The sequence below is a fragment of the Phoca vitulina genome, unplaced genomic scaffold (assembly GCF_004348235.1).
Source record: "Phoca vitulina isolate PV1807 unplaced genomic scaffold, GSC_HSeal_1.0 scaffold77, whole genome shotgun sequence".
NCBI classification, from domain to species: Eukaryota; Metazoa; Chordata; class Mammalia; order Carnivora; family Phocidae; genus Phoca; species Phoca vitulina.
In genome coordinates this window covers 4,895,913-4,921,902 of record NW_022589780.1, presented here as the reverse complement: position 1 = coordinate 4,921,902, position 25,990 = coordinate 4,895,913, and the positions used below count along the sequence as shown (strand labels likewise).

General features: G+C 39.7%; 1 protein-coding gene across 6 annotated transcripts in view; it reads right to left on the bottom strand.

Annotated features, from left to right (window-relative positions):
- EDA2R (ectodysplasin A2 receptor) overlaps nt 1-21,574 on the bottom strand; it is a 62,787-nt gene extending 41,213 nt beyond the window's left edge. For 2 of the 6 annotated variants that reach the window (XM_032393889.1, XM_032393890.1), the window contains exon 1: nt 5,584-5,670. In XM_032393889.1, coding sequence (XP_032249780.1) covers nt 5,584-5,670 — 87 coding nt within the window. Of the gene's footprint in view, nt 1-5,583; nt 5,681-6,566; nt 6,618-14,964; nt 15,031-21,534 lie in introns of those variants that run through there. The other 4 variants (XM_032393886.1, XM_032393887.1, XM_032393888.1 and 1 more) reach the window with 4 other exon arrangements.
- Nucleotides 21,575-25,990: the final 4,416 nt, after the last annotated feature.

Genomic DNA, 25,990 nt, shown 5'->3' with positions numbered 1-25,990 from the left:
ATTTCGCGACCCTTACCCAGGGACCCCAACGCACTAGACGTTGACAAGATAACAAAAAGAAATCAAAGGTATTCAAATTGGCAAAGAAGAAGTCAAACTCTCTCTCTTTGCAGATGACATGATACTTTATGTGGAAAATCCAAAAGACTCCACCCCGAAATTACTAGAACTCATACAGCAATTCAGTAACATGGCAGGATATAAAATCAATGCACAGAAATCAGTTGCTTTCTTATACACTAACAACACAACTGTAGAAAGAGAAATTAGAGAAACGATTCCATTTGCAATAGCACCAAAAACCATAACATACCTCGGAATAAACCTAAACAAGGAGATAAAGGATCTATACTCTAGGAACTACAGAACACTCATGAAGGAAATTGAAGAAGACACAAAAGATGGAAAAACTTTCCATGTTCATGGATCGGAAGAATAAACATTGTTAAAATGTCTATGCTGCCCAGAGAAATCTTTACCTTCAATGCCATCCTGATCAAAATTCCAATGACATTTTTCAAAGTGCTGGAACAAACAATCCTAAAATTTGTATGGAATCAGAAAAGACCCCGAATCACCAAGGAAATGTTGAAAAAGAAAAACAAAGCTGGGGGCATCACGTTGCCTGAATTCAAGCTATATTACAAAGCCGTGATCACCAAGATCACGAAGTACTGGCACAAAAACAGACATATAGACCAATGGAACAGAATATAGAATCCAGATATGGACCTTCACCTCTATGGTCAAATAATCTTTGACAAAGCAGGAGAAAATATCCAATGGGAAAAAGACAGTCTCTTCAATAATTGGTGCTGGGAAAATTGGACAGCTATATACAGAAGAATAAAACTCAACCATTCTATTACTCCATACACAAAGATAAACTCAAAATGGATGAAAGACCTCAATGTGAGGCAGGAATCCATCAAAATCCTAGAGGAGAACACAGGCAGGATCCTCTTTGACATCGCCCACAGCAACTTCTTTCAAGATATATCCCCAAAGGCAAGTGAAAGAAAAGGGAAAATGAACTCTTGGGACTCCATCAAGATAAAAATCTTCTGGGGTGCCTGGGTGGCTCAGATGGTTAAGCGTCTGCCTTCGGCTCAGGTCATGATCCCAGGGTCCTGAGATCGAGTCCCACATTGGGCTCCCTGCTCCTTGGGAGCCTGCTTCTCTCTCTCTCTCTCTCATGAATAAAGAAATAAAATCTTAAAAAAAAAAAAAAAGATAAAAAGCTTCTGAACAGCAAAGGAAACAGTGAACAAAGCAAAACTGTAACCCACAGAATGGGAGAAGATATTTGCAAATGGCACTATTGACAAAGGGCTGGTATCCAAGATCTATAAAGAACTTCTCAAACTCAACACCCAAAAAACAAATAATCAAGTCAGAAAATGGTCAGAAGTCATGAACAGACACTTCTCAAAAGAGGACATACAAATGGCTAACAGACACATGAAAAAAATGTTCATCATCATTAGCCATCAGGGAAATTCAAATCAAAACCACATTGAGATACCACCTTACACCAGTTAGAATGGCAAAAATGGACAGGGAAAGAAACAACAAATGTTGGAGAGGTTGTGGAGAAAGGGGAACCCTCTTACACTGTTGGTGGGAATGCAAGTTCTTACAGCCACTTTGGAAAACAGTGAGGAGGTTCCTCAAAAAATTAAATATAAAGCTACCCCATGACCCAGCAATTGCACTCCTGGGTATTTACCCCAAAGACACAGATGTAGTGAAAAGAAGGGCCATTTGAAACCCAATGTTCATAGCAGCAATGTCCACAATAGCCATACTTTGGAAAGAGCTGAGATGCCCTTCAACAGATGAATGGATAAAGACGTAGTCCATATATAGAATGGAATATTACTCAGCTATCAGAAATGATGAATATCCAACTTTTACATCAACATGGATGGGACTGGAGGAGATTATGCTAAGTGAAATAAGTCAAGCAGAGAAAGTCAATTATCATACGGTTTCACTTATTTGTGGAACATAAGGAATAGCATGGAAGACATTAGGAGAAGGAAGGGAAAAATGAAGGGGGGCGGGAATCGGAGGGGGAGACGAACCATGAGAGACTATGGACTCTGAACAAACTGAGGGTTTTAGAGGGAGGGGGTGGGGGGATGGGTTAGCCTGGTGATGGGTATTAAGGAGGGCACGTACTGCATGGAGCACTAGGTGTTATACAAAAACAATGAATCATGGATCACCACATGAAAAACTAATGATGTATGGTGACTAACATAACATAATAAAATAAAATTTTAAAAGAAGCAAAAAAAAACTAATGATGTACTGTATGGTGACTAACATAACACTTTAAATTAAAATAAAATTAAAAAGAAACAGAAAAAAATAACTTCTTGAATGAATAAGTTGTTTTCTAGGAAATTAAAAAAGAATAAAGTATCATGCAAAGTATTATATTGAGAATCTTTCCTAATTAGGAGGCAAAAGTAATTCTCTCAAATGATTATGGCCCCCAAAACTGTTTTATAATTAGAAGAATATCAATATTCTTAATTAATTTTACCTAGTTAGCACAATTCTTATATAAATTTTGATGCTGATAGTGCTGTAAAAGTATTTACATATTATAAAATATGAACTTTTAAAACATAAAAGCATATGCAACCCAAAATCACAATCAAAATTGGCTTATCCTAGAAATGCAAGATATTTTAATTTTTGGAATTTATTGATATATACAATCAAATTATTATGTCAAGAGGAGAATAGATGAAATTGTCAATAGATGCTGATAAAATGAAACAAAATTCAAAACCATTTCTGATTTTTGAAAGTATTATATAATAAAAAGAAAATTTAAAAAACACTCCATATTCTGCTATACTGTCTGTCTACTCTAGTTTCTTAAACTACTAAAGAATAAACAATAAACAATGAAGAGAAGAGTAAAACAATCTGAAATAGTTCACAAAATTGAAAATGTAAATAGACAATAAACACAAAAAAGTTTTTTCCCCATCAAATAAAAAAAAGTAAAATAATATAAAGTTCTCATAAATTGGGGTGCCTGGGTGGCTCAGTTGGTTAAGCGACTGCCTTCAGCTCAGGTCATGATCCCGGAATCCTGGATTGATTCCCACATCGGGCTCCCTGCTCCGTGGGAAGCCTGCTTCTCCCTCTGACCCTACCCCCTCTAGTGCTCTCTCTCTCTCTAATAAATAAATAAAATCTTTTAAAAGAGAGTTCTCAAATTAGTAATTTAACATTACAAAAGAAGGTATAAAATTAATAGATGATAGAAACATGCATTATTCATGTGTGGTTTGGTTTTTAGGATATAAGAAATCCATGCACTATTGAAAATAAATATATTTGTAATGGAAATTAGTAAAAAAATTCAGAAGTGTTATGTTAATATATTTCAAGAATTTCTAAACAGTCTGCATTATTTTGCATGGTAATTACACTTCTAAAAATATGTCCTGAGGAAAAAGTGTTGATTTTCTGTAAAGATTTATTTATAGTAATGTTTACAATCCATAAGAGTGAATTCTAAAACTAAATAAAAATAACTATAAATACAAGGCTGTGTCAGGTGATGTTAGCTCCTTATCTAAAAGTTATTGCCCAGTTTCTTATTTACTAATAGCACATTGATTTCATTCTCAGTTGCAAGGTGACCAGTCTCAAGAACTGATTCTTGATTGGTCTTAGTTAATCATGGCAATCCCATTCCCATTTGCCAGGTATTAATTTCCTAACCTTTCTTGCAGTTTAGAGATACAGCAGTCAATTTGCACCCATAAGATATAAGGGGGAATCTGCTGAGGAGCTTCTAGGAAAATACTTCTAGGAAGTATTCTAGGAAAATACTTCTTCCCTAATAAAAGTCAAGGTACTTTGTCCCTGCCCCTTCTTCCTGACTTTGACTATGCTGTGAAGATGTGATGCTTTGAGTTGTGGCAACCAAAAGGACACAAGCATGAAGACAAAACAAGATACTGAAGAATAAAAAGAGCCTGGGTCCTTGACAACATTGTTGATCAGCTCAACCAACCACAGTCTCCTGACCTCTAGACTTCATTAAATAAATAAATGTGTTTATGGTTCAAGTCACTGCTGCTTTATGTTACTTTTAATTTAGCACATCCTAATTGAGTCAGAGTTAAACTGATTTCCCCACAGCAAAGCTGAGGCTCAAACCCTTGTTTATCTGGCTCATGTTTATTTTTACTGAACCATTTTGACTTTGGGAAAGTCATGCATCCTCTCCAAGTCTTAGTTTCCTAACCTAAAATGGTGTTCTTAATACCTCCTTGGTGGGACTAAGAGCCAAATTAGATAATCTACATGAAAGTCCTTTACAAGGTACAGACTGCTATACAAGTACAATCTGTTTACATATAAAGTTTTTGCAGGAACACAACATTGCAACTCATTCATTTTCTCTGAGCTTTCTAGTGGTGCTGAAATACACAAATGTACATTTCATCATGGGTCATGTTTTTAAGAGTTTGGTAACAGCAGTTTGATACATAGAAAGACCTATTTTTCTCCCTTGGAGAAGTTCAGGTTTGTAAACATGGAGGCTTTAAACATAATAGCCATGTACATGATAGAAACATTTGTAAGAGATTGTTCTTAATGAGAGTGCCAAGACTTTTTAACATGAAGATCAATGTAATACTGAAAATAGATTATGTTAAGCCAAGCAGCTTAGTCCATCAGGTCCATCCCAATGCCCAACATGATCTAACCTCTGATGACCTTTCCTGGGTCCTGAGATTCCTTATCAACCATGTGGACACTCCTCTGTGGTACGGAATGTTACACGTAAGGAGTTAAAATTAGAGTTGGTGCTTGCATTTGTTGGTGTCTCTGGGACTTTGTGAAATAGAGAGATAGGAATGTGGGCTAAATAACTGCTATATTTTATTTTACTTATAGGATCATGTCACTCTTCTAACCAAAACCCCCCAAAGGTTCCCTGGTGTACTTAGGGAAAAAATGAAAATTTTTCATCATAGATTTTAAGACTCCACATAGTTTGGCCCATACCTCCTTCTATGACCTCACTGTGTACCATTCTCTATTTCACTTAACATACATCAGCTGCACTAAACTTCTTCTTCTTCCTTGTATATGCCTAATTCATTCCCACCTTGGGACTCTGTACTAGCTATATTGTCCCCAGAAGACACCTCCTTAGAGAGGCCTTCCTCTGCTACCTGATCTAAAGTAGCTCTGTATCAGATCAGACCTAACATCTGGCTCCCGAATCCCAAGTGGGTGGACCCTAATTTTGTTGACAGATTTCCCTAATGCTAAATAGTCTTCCTAGGCCTCTGAATTCCTTATTTCCTCTTGATATATGCCATTATCTCATGGAACCCTCCCCTGACCCTGATCCTGTCAGGTGGGCTTTTTGTGGGCACTGTCACTGCTATTATCATAATCTTTGGATTCCATGTTTTGCCTGCTAGACTGGATTAGACACAGGTGGGGTTGACTCTCTTAATCTTGGACCCACTCAGTTGTGAGGCTGGTTCCTAGAATGTGACAGAAATAAGTATCCTGACCAGGGGTACTTACCTTGGAGAGTTCTTGTCCAGGCCCACACAGTTGGCAGGTGACACACTGTCCCCATTGGTCCCAGTACTCATTTTCTTGGCAATCCATGGTGGGAAGGCTGTGGGTACATAACACAAAAACTAGGGAGCTAGTGAAAATGGAAAGTGGTGGCTTGGTTTATGGGTCACTTGGTTTATGGGTCCACTTAATACAGTCTCTGGCTCTGAGTTACAGGGGTTGAGGAAGCCAATCCAAAACAGCTAATGCTTATATAGCCCTGGCCATGTTCCCAGAACTCTTTTAAATGCTTTATATTTAAAAATAATTCATTCAATACTTTACACCACCATATCAGAGATTATTATTATCCCTAACTTACATATGAGGAAACTGAGGCACAGAGGCCAAAAATTTGCCAAAGTTCACACAGTTACTTGTTGTACCACTTGCTGACCTGGAAAGAGAGTAAGACAAGGAGCTAGCTTCCGTCTGGGTGGGTAGAGGATAACCACAATTTTTCACATGTGACCAGCTATTAACAGTTTAGAAAGCACTTTCACATCCATTATTATTTGATCCACACAATAACCATGAGAGGTAAGCACTATAGGGATTATTGTCATTTGTTTGGGTGGATAAGAAAACTGAAACATGATTTTCTTTTGCCAAAACTGTCTTGAATACCTTTGAGGGTCACTAGCTGTCATTGCTTCTGCCCTAGGGAAGAGTGGGAGGGGAGGTGACCCACCATGAAGAAATATCCTGATACACTAAGGTGTAGAGAAGAAGAAACACTACTCAGATAACAGTTCTCAGAATACAGATGGCATAGGGCAGTATCACTAGCATTGACCTGAGAGCTGGGAAATACAGAGTTTAATCCTGGGTATAGGGTAACCAATTATCCAGGTTTGCTCAGAACTAAGAGGCTTCCCCAGCATATGGGGTTTTCCGTACTAAAACTGGGACAGTTTCAGGCAAACTGGGTTAGTTGTTCAACTTACCTAACTCTTCTTCTTTTAACCTATGCCCTTGGATGAGTCACTTTATCTTTTCTGGCCATAGTTACTTAATCTGAAAAAAGGGGACAGTATGTTTCTCACCTACCTTATATAGTTCTTGGGAGGATTAAATGAGCTATAAGGTCCATCAAACCATTACGAAGACTTGAAAAAGCTACACAAAATAAGACAGAGTTAAGTACAAAGTTTTCTACAGAGATGAATTTAATGAGGGAGACTCAAGTAATTGATACACACGACTTGCACTATTCAAAGACAAAGGTGGTGTGAGATTCTTTTGCTTGTTCCTTAACCTCATACCAAGGTGAACTTCAGGTGGCTATTCAAAGTGCTGAAAATCCTAAGTATGTATGTTGGAAGAGAGGAGAGTGAATGTGAACCCTGAGAGGCCATCACTCTTCCCCTCAAAAGTCCCCAGTGGTGTTAGGGTGAATCATCCTGGCTGGCATTCTTGCTTGAATGTGTCTTTTCTCACCATCAACTGGGCCATTCTTCCTCATTCCTTCATTCAGAAGAAAGTGGGCTACAAAATTCATTTTTGCACAAACTAAAAATGTTCCCTCTTGTGTTGTTTCAATTACTGGCCCATAGTTGTCAGCCTCAATAAACATAGTCCCCTCCATACCTACCCTTCTTAGTAAGGACCAAAACTATCAGTGGTCCCATAGGCCTTATGACAAGGGAATTAAGTGTCATGGGCACAGAGCCAGCATACTGGTCTGGACAACTACCCTGTATCTTTTTCTTACCCACAAAAGCAGAAAAACATTGTCAGAAGCCAAAGAGTAGCCCTGCCCTTGAGATAAGCTCCTGACATAGGCATCTGAAATCTCCACAGCAGCTGCTTCTAGCCTCTGGGTGTCCAAAACACTCTGTTTTGTTTGACTTCCAGACCCCCATTTATCTAATAAATGTTATTTGTCATGAATCTTAACACATCCCTCTAACACAGGCTTTGAGACATATGTTTAGGCAAGACAAGCTTATTACTAAATCCTCATAGCAGAATCCAGGGAATGAACAGACAGCCCCCCCCCACCCCGTTTTTGTCAAACTGCTTATCTAAAGCATACAAAATAAATTGTCTCTCATTATAAGCTTAACAAATTGTCTTTATTACAGAGAACAAAATAACATAGACTCTGGACTGTTTTGAAGTCAGGGCATACAGGAAAACTGTTTAATAATGGTTAAATGCTATTATCCAGGGGCAAACTCAGAAGTTATGTCAAATTCGTCCCTGTGGTCATCAGTTGTCCTCTGGCAGATGTAATTGCCTTTTTATTGTAAGAGAAGGTGAGAGATAATAATTAGGTTTTGAGAAAATTAGGGTTACTCTGAGGTGTCTCATAACTACATCTAGACATACTTCTAAAATGTCACAGAGGATGAGACTGAATCATCCAAAATCAAGTGGACAGGCCTATAAAAGTTTTACATATGTATATAATCACATAAACACTATCCAAATAAAGATACAGAATCTTTTCATTACCTCAACTGGCTGTCTCATGGCCCTTCCTAGTCAGTACCATCCCCTTCTCCCAAGTAATTTATATTTTGGCTTCTGTCACCATTATTAGTTTTATCTGTCCTTGAACTTCATATAAATTGAATTAATACAAGAACATTCTTGTTTCTGGCTTTCTTAGCTCAATGTTATTTCTGTGAGATTCATCCATCATGTGTGCAGCAACATTTGTTCCTTACCATTGTTGTTTAGCATCCCGTTATACGTATATGCCATAATTTATTTATACATTTTTTTTTTTTTTTTGGTTGATGGACATTGGGCTTTTTCCAATTTGTGGCCATAATAAATAAAGTTGTTATGCTATGGTCAATTGATTTTCAAAAAGAGTGCTAAGGCAATTTAATGGGAAAAGAACAGCTTTTTTTTTTAAAGGTGTTGTGACAATGGTTCACATAAAAAATGATCAAATTGGACACTTCATACTATATGCAAAATTAACTCAAAATGGACCAAAGCCCCAAATGTAAGGGACAAAACTATAAAACTCTTATTTATAAGAATTTTCTTTATAAGAAATCTTTTTTTATAATTTTTCATTTTTCTTATAAAAATATAGGTGTAAATATGTGACCTTGGACTAGGCAATGTTTTTTTTTGTTTGTTTTGTTTGTTTGTTTGTTTAGATATAGCACTAAAAGCACAAGCAACAAAAGAAAAAATAGACAAATTGTATTTAATGAAAATGTAAAATTTTTGTGCTTCAAAGGACGCTTAAAAAATAAAAAGACAATCTATGTAAATGGAGAAAAACCCTGAAAATTCTAGAGATCTGATAAAATACTTATATGTAGAATATATAGTTATGTCTGACAACTCAGAAATAAAGACAACCCAATTAAAAATGGGCAAAGTAGGGGTGCCTGGGTGGCTCAGTCAGTTAAGCATCCAGCTCTTGGTTTTGGCTCAGGTCGTGATCTCAGAGTCTTGGTACTGAGCCCTGAGTGGGGCTCCACACTCAGTGGGGAGTCTGCTTGAGGAAAAAGGAATCTACTCCTCTCCCCCGCTCAACCTCTCAATCTCTCAATCTCTCTCTCTCTAAAATAAATTAAAAATAAATAAATAAATAAAATCTTTTTTTTTAAATGGGCAGAGTATCTGAATATACATCACCCCAAGAAGATATACAAATGGCCAATAAGCACATGAAAAAAATGCTCAACATTATTAGCAATCAGGGGAATGCAAATCAAAATCACAATGAAATTCCACTTCACATCCACTAGGGTGGTTGTAATAAAAAATAAGGGAGGTAAGTGAGTGTTGGCAAGGATGTGGAGAAATTGGAACCCTCATATATTGCTGGAGAATTGGGACTGCTTTATGTTTTCCAACTGATCTATAAGGTATCTTTTTATTCCTGCTTTAGTGGGTTAAAGTTGTTTAACTCAGACAAGTAAAAAGGTGAAATAACTGGCTGCTGGGTCCTTGCATGTGGTAACCAACTGCTAGAAGCCTAAAAGAATCAAAGGTCTGCCACAACCTCTCTTTATCAGATTTCTTGCTCAGTAATTCATATACTCATTAGCCCTATGCTCTCAGATGATATATTTTGTTTAGACCTATTTTGCTCCAGAACTCTTAAGCCTACACAAAGTAACTGGAATATCTATTAATAATTTTATTCTGAGTCAAAACATTTTAACTAGCTAATCAGTTGATAATTTAACTTTTTTTCTTTTTACTCATCAGCTACAAGCAAAATCTTGTAGTTTTTAATCTTAAACACTGACGGGTGCCTGGGTGGCTCAGATGGTTAGGTGTCTGCCTTCAGCTTGGGTCGTGATCCCAGGGTCCTGGGATTGAGTCTTGCATCGGGCTCCCTGCTCCTTGGGGAGCCTGCTTCTCCCTCTGCCTCTCTCTCTCTCTCCCTCTGTCTCTCATGAATAAATAAATAAAATCTTTAAAAAAAAATCTTAAACACTGAATAAAAAAAGTCTTTTCCAAAAAATTTGTAACAAATATAATGCAAAATGTAATGTAAAAAAGAACATGAAGTGGTACAATCCTTCTGAAAAATGTTTTTACAGTTCCTCAAAATGTTAAGCATAGAGTTACCATGTGACCCAGAAATTCCACCCATAGGTATATACCCAAAATAATTGAAAGTATATATCCACGTAAAAATTTGTACACGGGCGCCTGGGTGGCTCAGTCATTAAGCATCTGCCTTCAGCTCAGGTCATGATCCCAGGGTCCTAGGATCAAGCCCCACATCTGTCTCCCTGCTCAGTGGGAAGCCTGTTTCTCCCTCTCTCACTCCCCCTGCTTGTGTTCCCTCTCTCGCCGTGTCTCTCTCTCTGTCAAATAAATAAAGTCTTTAAAATAATTTGTACACAAATGTTCCTAGTATCATTATTCATAATAGCCAGAATGTAGAAACAATCTGAATGTCCATCTCTAACCACACAACGAAATATTATTCAGCCACAAAAAGGAATGAGGTACTTGATACGTGCTACAACATGGATAAATCTTGAAAACATTATGCTAAGCCAGGCACAAAAAAAGAAATATTGTATGATTACATTTACATGAAATACCAGAATAGACAATTTATAGAGACAGAAAGTAGACTAGTAGTTGCCACGGGCTGGGGCAGGGAGAGAATGGGGAATGACTGTTTAATGGGTGAGCTTCATTTTGGGGTGATGAACTGGTCTAGAACTAGATAGTCATGATGGTTGCACAACTTTGTGAATATGTTAAAAAACCAGTGAATTATAGATTTTATAAAGGTGAGTTTTATGGTATGCAAATTATATCTCAATTTTTTTTTAGAAGCTGGTTCTTCAGCTTTTTCTTTAATTCTATACTATGAACTACCCTGTATTATTCCAGTAGTTATTACCCACCTAAGTTAGCCCCAAAATTAAAATTTTAAAGAGCGACTATGAATATTCTGATATGTGCCTCTAACTGTGATTTTTTTCCACTCAACTTTTTTCACCCAAATTTATCTAGTGTTGTTTGGGTATATTGATTGGATTTAACCAGAGGGGCTGACAAGTGGCAAAATAACTAGTGTCTCTTTATTTTGTCTCTTTGTCATGTGGCTACTCTCCCTGCCCATCCCTCTGTCTTGATTCCAAAATAATAATAATTAATAATAATAACAATAACCTAGAGGAGTAAGAATGCAAGTAGACAGGGAAGAGGAGAAGCAATGAGACTGACATTAATAATAATCCTCACAGGGAAGAATGAAGGGGGGGAAATCGGAGGGGGAGAAGAACCATGAGAGACGATGGACTCTGAAAAACAAACTGAGGGTTCTAGAGGGGAGGGGGGTGGGAGGATGGGTTAGCCTGGTGATGGGTATTGAGGAGGGCACGTTCTGCATGGAGCACTGGGTGTTATGCACAAACAATGAATCATGGAACACTATATCTAAAACTAATGATGTAATGTATGGGGATTAACATAACAATAAAAAAAATTAAAAAAAATAAAATAAAAATAAAAATATTAAAAAAATAATAATAATAATAATCCTCACATTAGCTCACTGTGCCCTGAATAATCAGTGTTGGCCAAGTTTCTGGTAGATGTAAGGTACTCAGGCTGCTGCCGGTGCAGCTGCCTTTGGACACAGCTTGCGGCTGCTGCTCTTCTCAACTTGCACATGCTTGTGGGGTGAAACATGTTCTTTGTATCTAGGACGGGTGAGCAGGACAGGATGACAGGTCTAAATTAAGAACTCAGGACTTCAGGGAAGATATTTACTTTGCCTGAGCAGTGCAGGAGGTGTGGTATTAAAGAGGGTGAGGAAGACAGCAGCTGGTCCATGCACTGTCCATTCCTCTCCCGTGGCTCTACCTAGCGGCCCACATGCATAAGACTGGCAAAAATCAAAGCAGTGGCTCAGCCTGGCCTTGAGAACTCTGCTTTCTTTGAAAATTAAGCTTCTAATCTCATTATAATAATGAGTGCCTTCATTATTTCCAGACATTTGGCCTATAATCCAGATGTTGCTTTATCATTTGGTGCTAGCTCTCAGCCCTTCATTTCCTGGCCTTACCTACGGCCACTCCTATCCTAGCTTTCTCTTGTTTATAACCTGCTTCCAAACTACCAAGTATCTTATCTTCCTCCTGCACCACTATCTGTGAATTTTACATTCCTCAGTAGGGTGATGATCCCAGGCCCAGCTCTCCCATCAGAAGCATGTTCCTCCCCAGGGCTAGACTTAAGGTCCCCATTCATACTATGAGTTTGGCCAATCTCTTTGACTAGTGGTTCTTTGTATAGGTTGCACCTTGGGAGCTTCAAAAAATACTGATATTTGGGCCCCATTCCTGAGATTCTAATGTATCCAGTCAGTGGTGTGGCCTTAATATTTGGAATTTTTAAAGTTCATCAGGTGATTTTCACATGGAGCCCACTTTGAAAATTACTAGTTTAAGGTTTTGTTTTTTTTTTTTTTTTTTTTTTTGGCTCTTCTCTGTGTTGCCTGACTATAAGGTGTAGTCAGAAAAAGTTTTTTGTTGTTGTTGTTTGGTTGGTTGGTTTTTTTGTCTCTCCCACATTCAAAGGAAACTTGGTGAGGGAGTGAACTGGGGCTTACCCATTGTTTTTTGTTTGTTTGTTTTGTTTTGCTTTTAGAAAAAAATGGGTGATAAAGACAAAGGGGTTGAGGGTGGAGAGTTAGTTTTAAAACATGCTAGATCATGTCATTTCCAATCTCAAAATCTATTGATGGCTCTCCACCTCACGCAATACAATTAAAGTCCTTAGAATGGTCAATGAGATGATCTGCCTATTTCCCCTTATACCATTACCTCTTTGACTTTATGATCTACTATTCTTCCTCTTAATCTCTTAACTCCAGCCATGCTGGCCTCTTTCCTATTCCTCAAACTAACCAGGACTGTTCCCAACTTATAAGTTCTTCACACTTGCTGCTCCCTCAGTCAGGCAGGTTTTCCCCTAAATATCCACATAGTTCCCTCCCTTATCTTCTTCAGTTCTTTATTATACCATCTTCCTAGTGAGGCTTTTCTGACCATTCCTTTAAAACTGTAACTTCCTTCCATATCTCCTATACCCCTTTGCTATTTCATTCTTCTCAACAGTACTTATAACCATCTAGCATCCTATATATCTTATTTATACCTTTATAGCCTGCTCCTCCTCCAATTAGAATGTAAGTACCATGAGATCACACTGCTTTATCTCATATACTTATAACAGTGCCTGACACATAGTAGGCACTAGATAAATATTTGTTGAATTAGTAAATGGTTAAAGACTACAAAGTAATGATCACAATCTTCTGCCTCAGTGAAAGGTTTCACAATTTATAGAAGGTTTCTTATCAGTCAGCTCAATGGATTCTTACAATAACCCCAGGAGTAAGCCAGAGATTATTATCACCAATTAATAAATTTTAAAAAACCCTGAGGCTCAAAGAAAAAAAAAGATTCCTCTAAATTTATTTATCTAGTAAGAAACAATACCAAACCACAGGGAATTCAGGACCCATGAATCTGGCATGCTTTCCAAGGCAGTGAACTCTAAAATAGGTAATTGAGGTCCTCCCAGACTGTCACTGAAATTTAATTTTTTATCATTAATATCTTTGTTTGGCAAAAAGGTATTTCCTGAATGTTAATCTGATTGTACTTTATTTTTTTTTTAATTTTATTTTATTATGAAAGAATGGTTAGACCGGGTTACTTCCCAAGCCTTAAGAGATAAGGGCCAGGACATGGGTGGTAGCAATAATAGAAAGAAAGTAATGGTGAGGGGAACAAACTTTACAAAAAGCACCACTAGAACCTTACAATTCCATGGATGTGAGAGTCGAAAGAAAAATATGAGTCAGAGAAGACTCTGAGGGAAACCAGAAGAACCTCAAGGACATGAAGAGTGTGAACGGAGAGTTCATTGTTAGAAAAAAAGTCAATATACTTAGGTTTTCAAATCATTTTAAGTATGGAGGGGATAAGAAATGTCAGTGGTGGTGCCTAGCAGGCAATTAAAATACGTAGAATATAGGTTGGGCTTAGAGATAAGTCAAATGCATAAAAAGACCAACTCATGGGTGCATATCAAAATCATCAAGAGGACTTTAAAAAAATACTTATATCCTAGATCAATTAAATCAAAACCTCTGAGAGAGGTTGAGAACCACTGGTATAGGTAAATTATGGTGGAGGCTTAGATGAACAAAGAAAAATATCAAGAACAAAACATTGAGGGACATCCATATTTGAAGCTAGAAGAGGAAGAAGAACCAGCAGCAACCAAGAGGAAGCCAGGGAAGAAAGAATAAAACCCAGATAGGGTAGTACAGGAAAAAGTTTTCAGAAGTAAGAGGTGAGGGGCGCCTGGGTGGCTCAGTCATTAAGCGTCTGCCTTGGGCTCAGGCCATGATCCCAGGGTCCTGGGATCGAGCCCCGTATCAGGCTCCCCGCTCCACAGGAAGCCTGCCTCTCCCTCTCCCACTCCCCCTGCTTGTGTTCCCTCTCTCACTGTGTCTCTCTGTCAAATAAATAAATAAAATCTTTAAAAAAAAAAAAAAGAAGTAAGAGGTGAATGACAGTATCAACTGTTGGTACAGGGTGGTGGAGGATCATCAAGACTGGGGATGCATTATTTTGATTTTATTTTGTGGGCATGTGATAAAAGTAAATTTTCTTTTAATGTTTGAGTAGATGATAATACCTTCATAGATGTGATTCAGATACCACGGGTGGTAATTATAGTTTTTAACAGGCTTCTCTTTCCATTTCCAAAGTGACTAAAGAATTTCAACTGTTAGTGATAGCAACAACTGGTCCAGTAATGTCAGGATTATCAACAGAAGAGAATGAAGGGAGTCGTGCAAAATTAAAGAAGCCTCACCTATTTACCTTGTCCTTTATTCCAGTATACAGAACAACAGACAATGCCTCTGTAAGAATAAAGATGCTGGGGTAGACAAAAAAATTCTTATTAAAAGCATATTGTCATTTTATAGATAGAATTAATAACCAACTGAACTGGGTCATTTCCACTCAGCCAAAAGCAAATGCTAACCATATGAATTAAATTATTTCTCCTTCAAAACATGTGTGAGCACACACATTCACAAGAACAACAGCAACAAAAACGCACAAACCTAAAAAGATAAACATAACTTAAAAGACTATAAATTAAGGAGAAAAAGCTATAAAATATATAAATATTTTTTATTTAGCAACTGCTGAAAAAAATGTTAAGGGAAGGGGAGAAAAGAACTGTGTACCTAAGAATATAGCAATATAATTAATAAAATGAATGGGATGAAATTAAGACCTGCAAATTTTGGGCTGATTATGAGGGGAAAATATCATTTTAATGATTGTTGAAACAGTCTTCTCAAGTGGGAGCAAAGGCACAGAAACTGCCCTGGATGATGTTCAAGGGGAAAATGAGATAATGCATGTGAGAGTGCTCTGGAAACTCTGGCTTGTGCTACACATGTGAGGGTTGCTATGATTTTTGTTACTATCCCACCCAGAGCGGGGGAGAAAAGGGAATTGGAGACAAGCCACAGGCCAAACACTTAGCCAATATCCAAAGCCCCTGCTTTGCTCCACTGTGATTTTAGCCAAAATGAGTCATTTATTAATGTACCAATGACCACAGACACCATCAAATTATGGTATCATCAAAAACTAGTTATCCCACCAGAAGGACTGGGGATAAATATCTATTCACTTCCCAAGGAAGATATGCTTTTGGTTGAGTTATCCCAATTGGGAACTGGATTCATGGTATGATTTCTTTGCAGGGCTGGGAACTGGATAAAACTCAGTCAAGGGTACTAATTTCTGATTTCTATTAATGTTTTTTTTTTTTTGTTTTTTGTTTTTGCCTCACATTCTCTCCACCCTGTCTAATTTACCAAGCAATCTGGAATAGCTATATCTCTCTGAAGGTGTCAGTAAGAACAGTGCCCTATCTCTCGAAGCAATCTAAATTCAATCAAGCACACTATCCCTTCCTCATCGGCCAGAGAATAAAATATCGTAAAGAAGCAGACATACAACCTGATGAGCATTTCAGAGTATAGCTCAGGTCCACTTATCTTTCCAATAGATATGGGACAACCAGTCCGTAAAATGTAGCCTGCCTTTACAGGGTATGAGATATTGATACCAAAATATTTTTTTGCCTTTTTTTAGGGTGCCCAATAAAAAGAAGAAACATTAATATAAGACTGGGCAGGGTAGTGGGAGAAAGGTGAGACATACAGCAAGAAGCCTATGATCTCATATGTAAACACACATTCTGTAAGACAATTTTCAGAATCCTATAATCTTAAGAGTTAGAAGGAAGTTTAAAACTCTTCTTAGCCACAACTGCCTGTTGTCCAATAAGGAAATGCCATCTAGCTCTACTTGATTTTTTTTTTTTTAGAAATAGGTACCTCAGTATTCACATTCATAGTGTCACATATTCCATTATTGTTTTTTTTTTTTTTCCTCTCTGGCAGCTGGTTAAAACTTCAAGCCACAAGATAATTGAAAACATATTATGGAATCCCAAAAGGATTCTTCAAGGCAAACTAACCCCATTCCTTGATGATCTAGATGGGGCGACTAAGGCCCAGAGAAGGGATAAAATTTTCCCAAAGTCACATAATTAGTCAGTGGCAGAGACAGGACTACAATCCAAGTATCCAAATTCAGGGCTTAGTGGCTTGTCTATTTCCCATAATTAAAGAAAGGGTGGGCCCAGGTTTAAGACTAATTACTTGGTGAGTAATTAGGTTGTAGCTTCTCCTCCCCCCGCCTCCCACCACACTCACACCGCCTAAACTTGGCTCAAAGGAAAAAATTCCAAAATGTAGGTTGGGTCAGGAAGATGTGGCCCATGGAAGGGAAGTGGTCCTTTTGGCTTACTCACCTTACCATGGTGACTAACAATCTCCTGTAAGTGAAGACATCTTAGTCTTTGATTCCGCCATATATGTTACATGACAATTTCTTTATTTTTGAAAATGTCATGATATCTTTTAGGATGCTTAAGGGATATCATAACTGTAGTCACCCTGGGAAGGGAAGGATGGATTTCTGGTCACTCAAAAAATACTTAAGTGCCTTCTGTGCTAGGCATTCTGTTAGGACATGGTGGCAAGAGGAAAAACCAGAGGTGAATAAAACATCTTCTCTACCTTTAAGAAATCATAATCAATCTTGTGAGGAACATAGAAAACATATGTAGTTAATTCTAACCCAAGACAAACTATAGCCATCCTCATATTTCCCATGAACACAGAAAAATACCTTCCATTTTCAGACTAGTGGTGAAGCTGAGTCACATCCCTCCTGTCACATATCCAATGGGAAAACTGATAGATGGAGCTAGTCTCCAGAAAGGAAGCAGAGAAAAGTAGTTTCTGCTTCAACCTCCAGCTTCAGCTCTGAGGAATAGCTCCAAAAAATGTTTCACTCTCTGCAAAAGGCATTTAAGTAGAGCAGGTCAAGAAGACAGCTAAAGGAAGGTTTTATGGCCTAGCTTGTGCTCCCTGGTAGTGGTATTGCTTGCCTTTCCTCTGGCACTAGGGACTTTTTCTCCCTTAAAGAGCCTTTCTAAATGAGGTCTTTCAAAGAAAGAATAACTAGTATAAAGCAAGTAGATAACCCATTCTCTTCTAGTCTCTTTCTCTAGTGTCAAATTTGGCCTAATTGCCCAGCCTATATTTTAAATACAAACAACTGTGGAAAATGAAAAAAAAAAAAAAGAATGACATTAACCTTGGAGTAAGAAAAATTTAACTTCCAGTTGTGGCTCAGACACTCACTAACTAAACAATCTCTAGAAAGTTTTATTTTCTTTGGCCTGTTTGGCCACCTGTACAATAAAGATAAGACCTATACCTTTCCTAGTTGGGGTGAGGAGTCAGTGAGATGATGGGTTTGAAAATATCTGGCACATAGTGGGAACTTAAGAATTAATAAATTATAAAAGGAACTTGTCACAGTCACTCATCCTGCTCCTTATGCAGTGTTTCTCATCACTTTGAAGGTACCATCACCCCAATTTATATAGCTAAAAACCTCACAGTCTTATTTGACTTGACAACATGCCATGTGAGAAATGGTAGGAAAAATGGGCTCTTTGACCTGGGATCAGAAGATGCAGGAGAATCGGGTCTCTGTCCTTCAGACCTATAAAGAACTATCATGGAAAAGAATAAAGAGACTGCTCTGAATTGCCCCAGGGAGAATGACTAAGACCTCAGAGTGGAAACCATAGGGAGAATGAGTTCAGTTTAACAAAAGGAAGAGCTTTTGAAGAGTCAAGGCTTTCCATGAAGGGAATGGACTCTCTCAGAGATTACTAAGTGCATTCCCTCTGGAAGTGTTGAGAGACTAACAAGGATGTTTCAAGGTGAAGTCAACTGCAGTGAAAGAAAACTATGATTCATGAAAGCCTACCATATGTCAGATATTGTGCTAGTACTTTACAGGGATTATCTCCCTTCATCCTCCCAATAAAACTATGATTTAAGTACTATTGTCCCTGCTTTTCAGAGTAGAAAACTGAGGCTCAGAGAAGTTCAATATTTCTCACTGGACTTACAGCTGGTATTATAAGTGGGTGGGAAGAACAACTCTTCGTTGTTGGCACTAAATGCCATAGTGCCTCAGTCATTTATATATATATGTGCCTGGGTGGCTCAGTCAGTTAAGTGTCTGCCTTCGGCTCAGGTCATGATCCTGGGACCCTGGGATTGAACCCTGCATTGAGCTCCCTGCTTGGCAGGGAGCCCCCTTCTCCCTCTCCTCTGCCTGCTGCTCCCCCTGCTTGTGCGTTCTCTCTCTCTGTCAAATAAATAAATAAAATCTTTAAAAATTAAAAATTAAAAAAAAAATCATGCTTCCCACACATATTTCTAAATGCTATATAGAAATTTCCTGACTAGGAATGATGGATAAATAATATGTTTAGGATCACAGACAGCAGAGAAGTAGCAGACTCAGGACTTGAACACAGCTGTCTAACTCAGAAAATGGATATACGGGGCGCCTGTGTGGCTCAGTTTTTAAGCATCTGCCTTCAGCTCAGGTCATGGTCCCAGGATCCTGGGATCAAGCCCCACATCGGGCACCCTGCTGGGCGGGAAGCCTGCTTCTCCCTCTCCCACTCCCCATGCTTGTGTTCCCTCTCTCGCTGTGTGTCTCTCTCTGTCAAATAAATAAGATCTTGGAAAAAAAAAAAAAAAAAGAAAGTGGAAATACTTTCTATTGTACCATCCAGAGAAGTAGATGGAACTGGGATTGGAATGTACAACCTTTTTTTTTTTTTTAAAGATTTTATTTATTTATTTGACAGAGAGACACAGCAAGAGAAGGAACACAAGCAGGGGTAGTGGGAGAGGGAGAAGCAGGCCTCCCGAGGAGCAGGGAGCCCGATGCGGGGCTCGATCCCAGGACCCTGGGATCATGACCTGAGCCGAAGGCAGATGCCTAACGACTGAGCCACCCAGGCGCCCCGAATGTACAACCTTTTTAAAGCTTAAGCCAGTCCCAAGAGATTCTGATTCTTTTCATTCCTCCTTTTTTAATCTCATATAGTTTATCAACTTTTAATTCTGTAGATTCAACTTTGTGATGTCTTATAAAATGTATTACCTCCTTTCTATTCCCAAAGCCACCATCTCAGCTCCAGGGTCTCATTCCCTCTCTGCATCTGGTTTATCCACCTCTCGTGCTTTCCTACTGCAATCCAGCTGACTCATATTTACCAGATTATTCTTCTGGAAACATAAATTTGACTTTTTTTCTTTAGCTCAGAAATTTTCAATGGCTTTCCAGTTCTTGTCCAATTAAACAGAAAGTCTAGCATCCAAAAGTTTTCCAATTTGTCACCAATGTACCACAGCAAACTTAACTTCCACTTTTCCCTAATTGTACTCTAAAATCCAGTTCAGCCTGTGTTCTTTTCACATGCCTTGATCTTCCCTGCCTCCAAACAGTTGTTCCTGTTGTTTTTCCTGCTTCAATTGCCTTCTCTCCTATCTCCACCTGTTGAAATCCTATCTGTGCTTCATGGTCCATCTTAAATAATAATAATAGTTAACATTTATTGAGCGCTTATTTTGGTGCAGTCACTGTGCTAAGTGTGTACAAATATTTTACACAGATTATCTAATTTAATCCTCACAAAAACGATGAAGTAAGCACTATTATTGTCTCCATTTTAGCCTGCAGTAAACCAGAGTTCTGAAAGGGGGAAGTAGTTCTACTTGCCCAATGTCACACAAGTTAATAAATGGTGGGGATGGGATTTGAACTCAAGTAGTCTGTCTCTGGAGCCTTAAAAGTTGTGACAATGTCAAAAATGTCTTTCTGATTATCCCTGGTTCAACTTGAAGTGGTCCTTATTTGACAACCTCAAAGGATTTTGACTAAACCTTTAAAGCTTATCTTTGTTATATATATTTGTTCTTATACCCATGATGAAACTGTCAGGTCCCAGTGCATTTTAAGTATCTATCTCACATAGTGGTGACAAAGCAGAGTTGCTCAGTGAGCCTGTTACATTGGACTGAAGGTATATTGGGGTAAAGGAGGGGATAGGAGAGTTATACAGGGGAAGATGCTCCACACTCTCTTGCCTTAGTTACCCTACATGACAGGGCACTGGCCAACACTGCTAACATCAGTCCAAACTTTGCAGTCTCTGCTTTCCCAGGTTGCTGGCAGGTCTCTTCTTGTCCCCCAGGTCTCACAGCTGCCTTAACCTTGGCCAGTGTTTGGGGTAAAGCAGGATCAAAATATCACTGCTCTGGGCTCAGCTTCCAGGAGTGAGGGATCAAGTAAAAACCTAGTGGGTGAAGGGGCAGACTGAAAGCCCCCAAATAGAGCCCAAGTGTTCTTTACACAAGCCCTGACTTGCCCAGGGGCCACGTGGGTGGGCTGGCAGCTCAATTTCCCTGGGGATGCTTCACATGTCTGATCCAACCCCTCCCTCCCCTAAGCTCCCAGCCTCCTTCTTTTCCTTAACTCTAAACCCCATGTGCTCAGGGTGTTTGGACGTGTCCAGGCATGTTCCCAAAGGCCATACAGGTCCAGTAAAAGCCTACACAGGGGCACACTGGCCCTCCAAAGCCATTGGACTATTAACTCAGGTCCCTGGCACCTTAGACAGCATTCTCGGGATACCAATGGATGGACAGACAGACCACCGGAATGCCTTCACAGACATTCTGATTTTGTAGCTCCTCAGTAGGGTCATCCTAACCTGATCCTGAACTTCCACCCCTATGTCCCACAGATCTGAGCAGCCTTGTCATGCCGGGGAGTGTTCCCGCACTTACCCTGTAAATATATGGATGGATGGATCTTGTTTCAGCAACAGAATTCCTAGACAAACACACCTCAGCGCAGGCCAGACATACCACCAAGCAAGCCCCCACCCCTCAGCCCCCAGCCTACATACCACACTCACAGTAGATGAAATCCGTTGCAATCACTCAGGCTAATTTCACATCCCTGTGTAGCAGCAACAGCCTAAACCCATTCTCCTTTTCTTTTATGCTACGTCTATTTCTCCGCCCCCCTGAGGCTCCCAAAGCAGCTACTAGGCTACTCGAGTGTCTAGGCGTGGCTATGCAAAGAAGTCCCACCCCTGAGACAGACACAGTGCTGTTGGGAGGCGGGGAAGGGGAGGTAAACAGAGACCAAGCCACTCCTATGGAGGGAATCAAAAAGCTCTAGGGACTGTGGGCAGACAGGGAGTTTGGTTTTGCCTGGTCTGTGGGAACAGAGAGAGGGTCAAGTGGTCAGAGGCACCGTGCAGACTTCTTTTCTTGTAACTGTTGCATGGTAGGATGCCGCTAGCTTTTCAAAGTTCTATACATGAATGTTAGCAGGCCTGGAATTTTTCAGAAAATTAGTGTTGGAAAAGTAACAATTTTCAGACACATGGAAAAGCCACTTCCCAGCTTTGGCCCTCTTTTTTTTTTTCTCTCCTTTGTTCAGAAAGTTAGGATTTGGACAGGAGGAGAGAAGACATAAAACAGGGGAAAGACCACTCAAAATTAAGGAGAATTCGATTGTGGAATCACCTTCTTTGGGCCCCAGAGTCTCTATACAAAGAAGGGGTTGTACTAGAAGGACTAAGAGTTTTTTTCCAGCAATGACACTCTGGGAGTTTAGAAGTTTATAATCACGGAGTCAGCAGTGGAGAAGTATTGGAATGTTACTAGTACCTGACCCTGAAGAACTTGAAGAGGAATAGGGAAGATAAGACAGACTGGACATAGTCAGAGAACAGCACACAATACTGAATGAGGGGCTGAACTATGAGGTACAGGCTAGAAGGGTAGTAAGGGAACAGAGAAAAGGGAAAAATAAGAGAGAAAATATGGCCAGCGAAGGGAAATGCTCTTCAATAGAGTGAAGGGGCCTAAAAAATTGTGGCATACCAAGTTGCATTATGGGTAGAGGGAAAGGAAGCTTAAGCCAAGGCATGGGGGAGGGTCCAAGCAATGTGCCATGATCAGACTCTGAGGGGCCTTACCTGGTGTGAGCAGAAAGGCTGTATGCTAGGAGCTTAGGGTAAGGTCTTGGTACATAGGCTGCAATGCCTTTGGTGAAAAAAAAAAAGGGCTGAATAGGCTCTGAGGTGACTTTGAATAGGTCCTGAGTGAACTCCAAACATGGCCCCTGGTTACAGCTGGGACCAGAATGTGGCCTTTTGACTGGTACTGTGGGCTCAGACCTAGAAGGAGGGTTAGAATCCTAGGTTTGCCCCTCCTAGCTGTGTGGCTTTGGGGAAATTACTTAACTGCTCTGTGGTTCGGTATCCTCATCTGTAAAATGGGAACAATAGTAATCACTTTTTCATAGGGTTGTTTTGAAGATTGAATGAATTAATACATGTAATAGCACCTGGCACATGGCAAATGTTATATAAGTATATGCTATCATTATTTCCTTGGGTCTACAGTCATTACACAATAGAAAAAAATACAAGTTTAGGAAGGCATCTGGAAGGAATACAGACTCTAGAATCCACAGATCTCTATTCCAACTCTGGTTCTAATATCTACGAGCTGTTGGCTCTTTAGCAGAGGACTTATCCTCTCTGAGCTTTAGTTGTCCCATCTGCAGATAGAGGCTCATAATACTTTCTTTATGAAGTTGTGAATTTAAAGTGAGCTAATGTTCATAAAGCAAAGAGAATATGGTAGGTGTTCAAAGGATATTCTAGGTCCTAGAGTTTAAAAAGAATGGGTGTGACTGCAGGATAGGAAATGAATTGGTGGAGTAAGGGCTGGTGGTAGATACTGATTAGGAGATTACTGAGGGGCTGATCTATGGTGATGAAAAAAGGGGATGGAAGCAGGAGAAATTGTGAAGCTAAAGTTAAAATCTGTGATGTCAAGGGAGGATCTGAGTCTTCACAGCAGAGTGTCACTTCTTGATATAAGCCTCACTTGGCCAGTCTAGCCCCTGTCCCCCTCACCCTGTTTATTTCCTTACTGACACTAAATTAAACCTGTAATCATTTAATTAATTTGCTTACTTGTTTAATGACTGTCCTTTCCCTCCCACTAATTGGTAAGCATCATGAGCTAACAGTAATTCTTAGAGAGCATTTGTTATTTGCCAGGCACTCTTCTCAGTATTTTGCATATATTAACTCGTTTAATACTTGTAACTACTCTAGTACTATTCACAATGAGGAGATGAGAAAACTGAAGCATAGACTGACTTGCCCAATGTCAAGCAGCTAGGAAATGGCAGGGCTGTGAAGGAGCCTGATACACAGCAGAAGGAACAAAACAAATTAATGAAAGGACCAGGATGCAAAAGACAAAATGGAAGAGGCCAGGAAGACTTTGAATATATTGAACTTCAGTTGCCAAGGAGCCCCACATGTTGAAATGTTTCACAGATGAAGAAATGTTAGTTGGGAGCAAGAAGGACCCTTTGGCCTGGGGACACTCCCCCACCTGGCACAACCAGGCTTTTATTTTTTAAACACAAGTCCCTTCCAGCTAAGATAGGAACATCGTTCAAGGCCAGGATTAGGGGCCTTTCTACAACCTCAGTCTCAAGGGCTTACCCAACTTTTGTGCTCTCAGCTACACTGCTCTACCTCTTTTGATCCTACTTAGCAAACTGAGTATATGGACAGGGAGCCATGTTAGGCCATTGGTAACGCTTACCTGAGTGAACTGAGCTGAAAGGACATTTGCTGGTACATTAGGTAGGGGACAGCATAATCAAAATTCTTCTTTGAAGAAAAGATAGGACGGAACCTTTACCTAGCATTTATCAATCATGCAAATGTGCTCAGTTGTAGCTTCTTACAACAGTCCTACAAGATAGGGATTACTATCCCCATTTTACAGATTAAGAGGCTTGTACTCCATAATGCTTCTTTTCCTGGAGGGTAGGAGGAAGCCTGAGATAAAGGTACCAGGGAACCTTCAGAGCCCACAAGCTGTTGTTTCATTATCTGGAAAGTGACCTTAGGCAGCATGTATGAAACTACTGTCTTCCACCATAACTTGTCTAATAATATTGTAACAGTGACTAACCTTCACCAAGCACTTGCTAGGTAGTGTTCTGAATGTTTTATATGGATTAATTTATCTCATCTTCACAAAAACCCTATGAAGCCAAAAGCACTGGAATCATCCTTGCCTCTTCTTTTTCTCACATCTCACATTCAATCCCTCAGCACAACTGATCAGCTTTGTCTTCAAAATATACTATGAATCCCCCAACTTCTCAGCACATTCACTGCAACTACTCTGTTGCAAGCCACCATCACTTTTCAGCTAGATTACTGCCATAGCCTACAATTGGTCTTGCTCTTGACCTTACTCCACTCCAGTCAATTCTCAGCACAGCAGTCAGAGTGATCCTTTGAAAATGCAAATCAGCTCAAGTCTGTCCAAACCATTCCAATGGCTGGCTTCTAATTCAGAGTAAAAGCCAAAGTCCTTAACAATAGCCTACACTCCACCCAACTCCATCCCACCTCCACCACCCTACCTTTATATCTCTAATCTCATCTACCACTGCCCCTTGGCCACCATATCCAACCACATTGGCCTCTTTGCTGTTTGTTCCAACACTCAAAGCATTCTCTATACTCAATCTTTGTACTTGTTCCTTCAGCCTGGACAACTCTTCCCCAGATATCTGCATGGATCCTTCCCTCACTTCCTCCTAGTATCTGCTCAAATTTTACTTTATAAGAGAGAACTTTCCTAAAACCCTAATATAGAGTAATGGAATTGCCAGGGTCTTTTGGACTTTTCCTCAGCACCAGCCCCCAAGGACCTGAGGTGGGATGTGGGGGTGAGTAGATTTAAGGCTCTCAGCTGTGCTCTCTATGGGGGAGACACTCTGGCCCCCATACCTGAGTGGTAGAAGTGAGGTTCAGTCAGCTCATCTCTTGGGGGATTTCTCATTCCCTACTCTTAAGATGGGCAGGAGTCACTTCATGAACTCAAACCAAGTACTCCCAGGTAAAGGGTCTCTCTGATTACACTTCACTGCTGGAATCAGCCTGAACTTATCTCTGGGGCCAGAGATGTTATTCTGGGTCCCAGTGAGAGATTCAGGGCTCCCTGATGCCATCCTCAGCTCTCTCAGAGGTTACCTAAGGTCACTTAGGGGAATGCTGACACACCTTGGCTGTGTCTGAGAAAAGCCAGGTCAGCCTCTAATTCTAGATTTCGATGCACGCAGAGTGACCTCTCATGTGAGATATAGACACACTGGGCACTTTAAAGCCCCTCTGGAGACTAGTAACAGAGAGCAGAAGCAGAGACTGGAGGCTCCAGGAGATACTGAAGCATATGGGGCCGTCCCTATGGAATCCAGCATCTATAGGGATGTATGTACCTGGATACCAAGATCAGCTCCTGGTG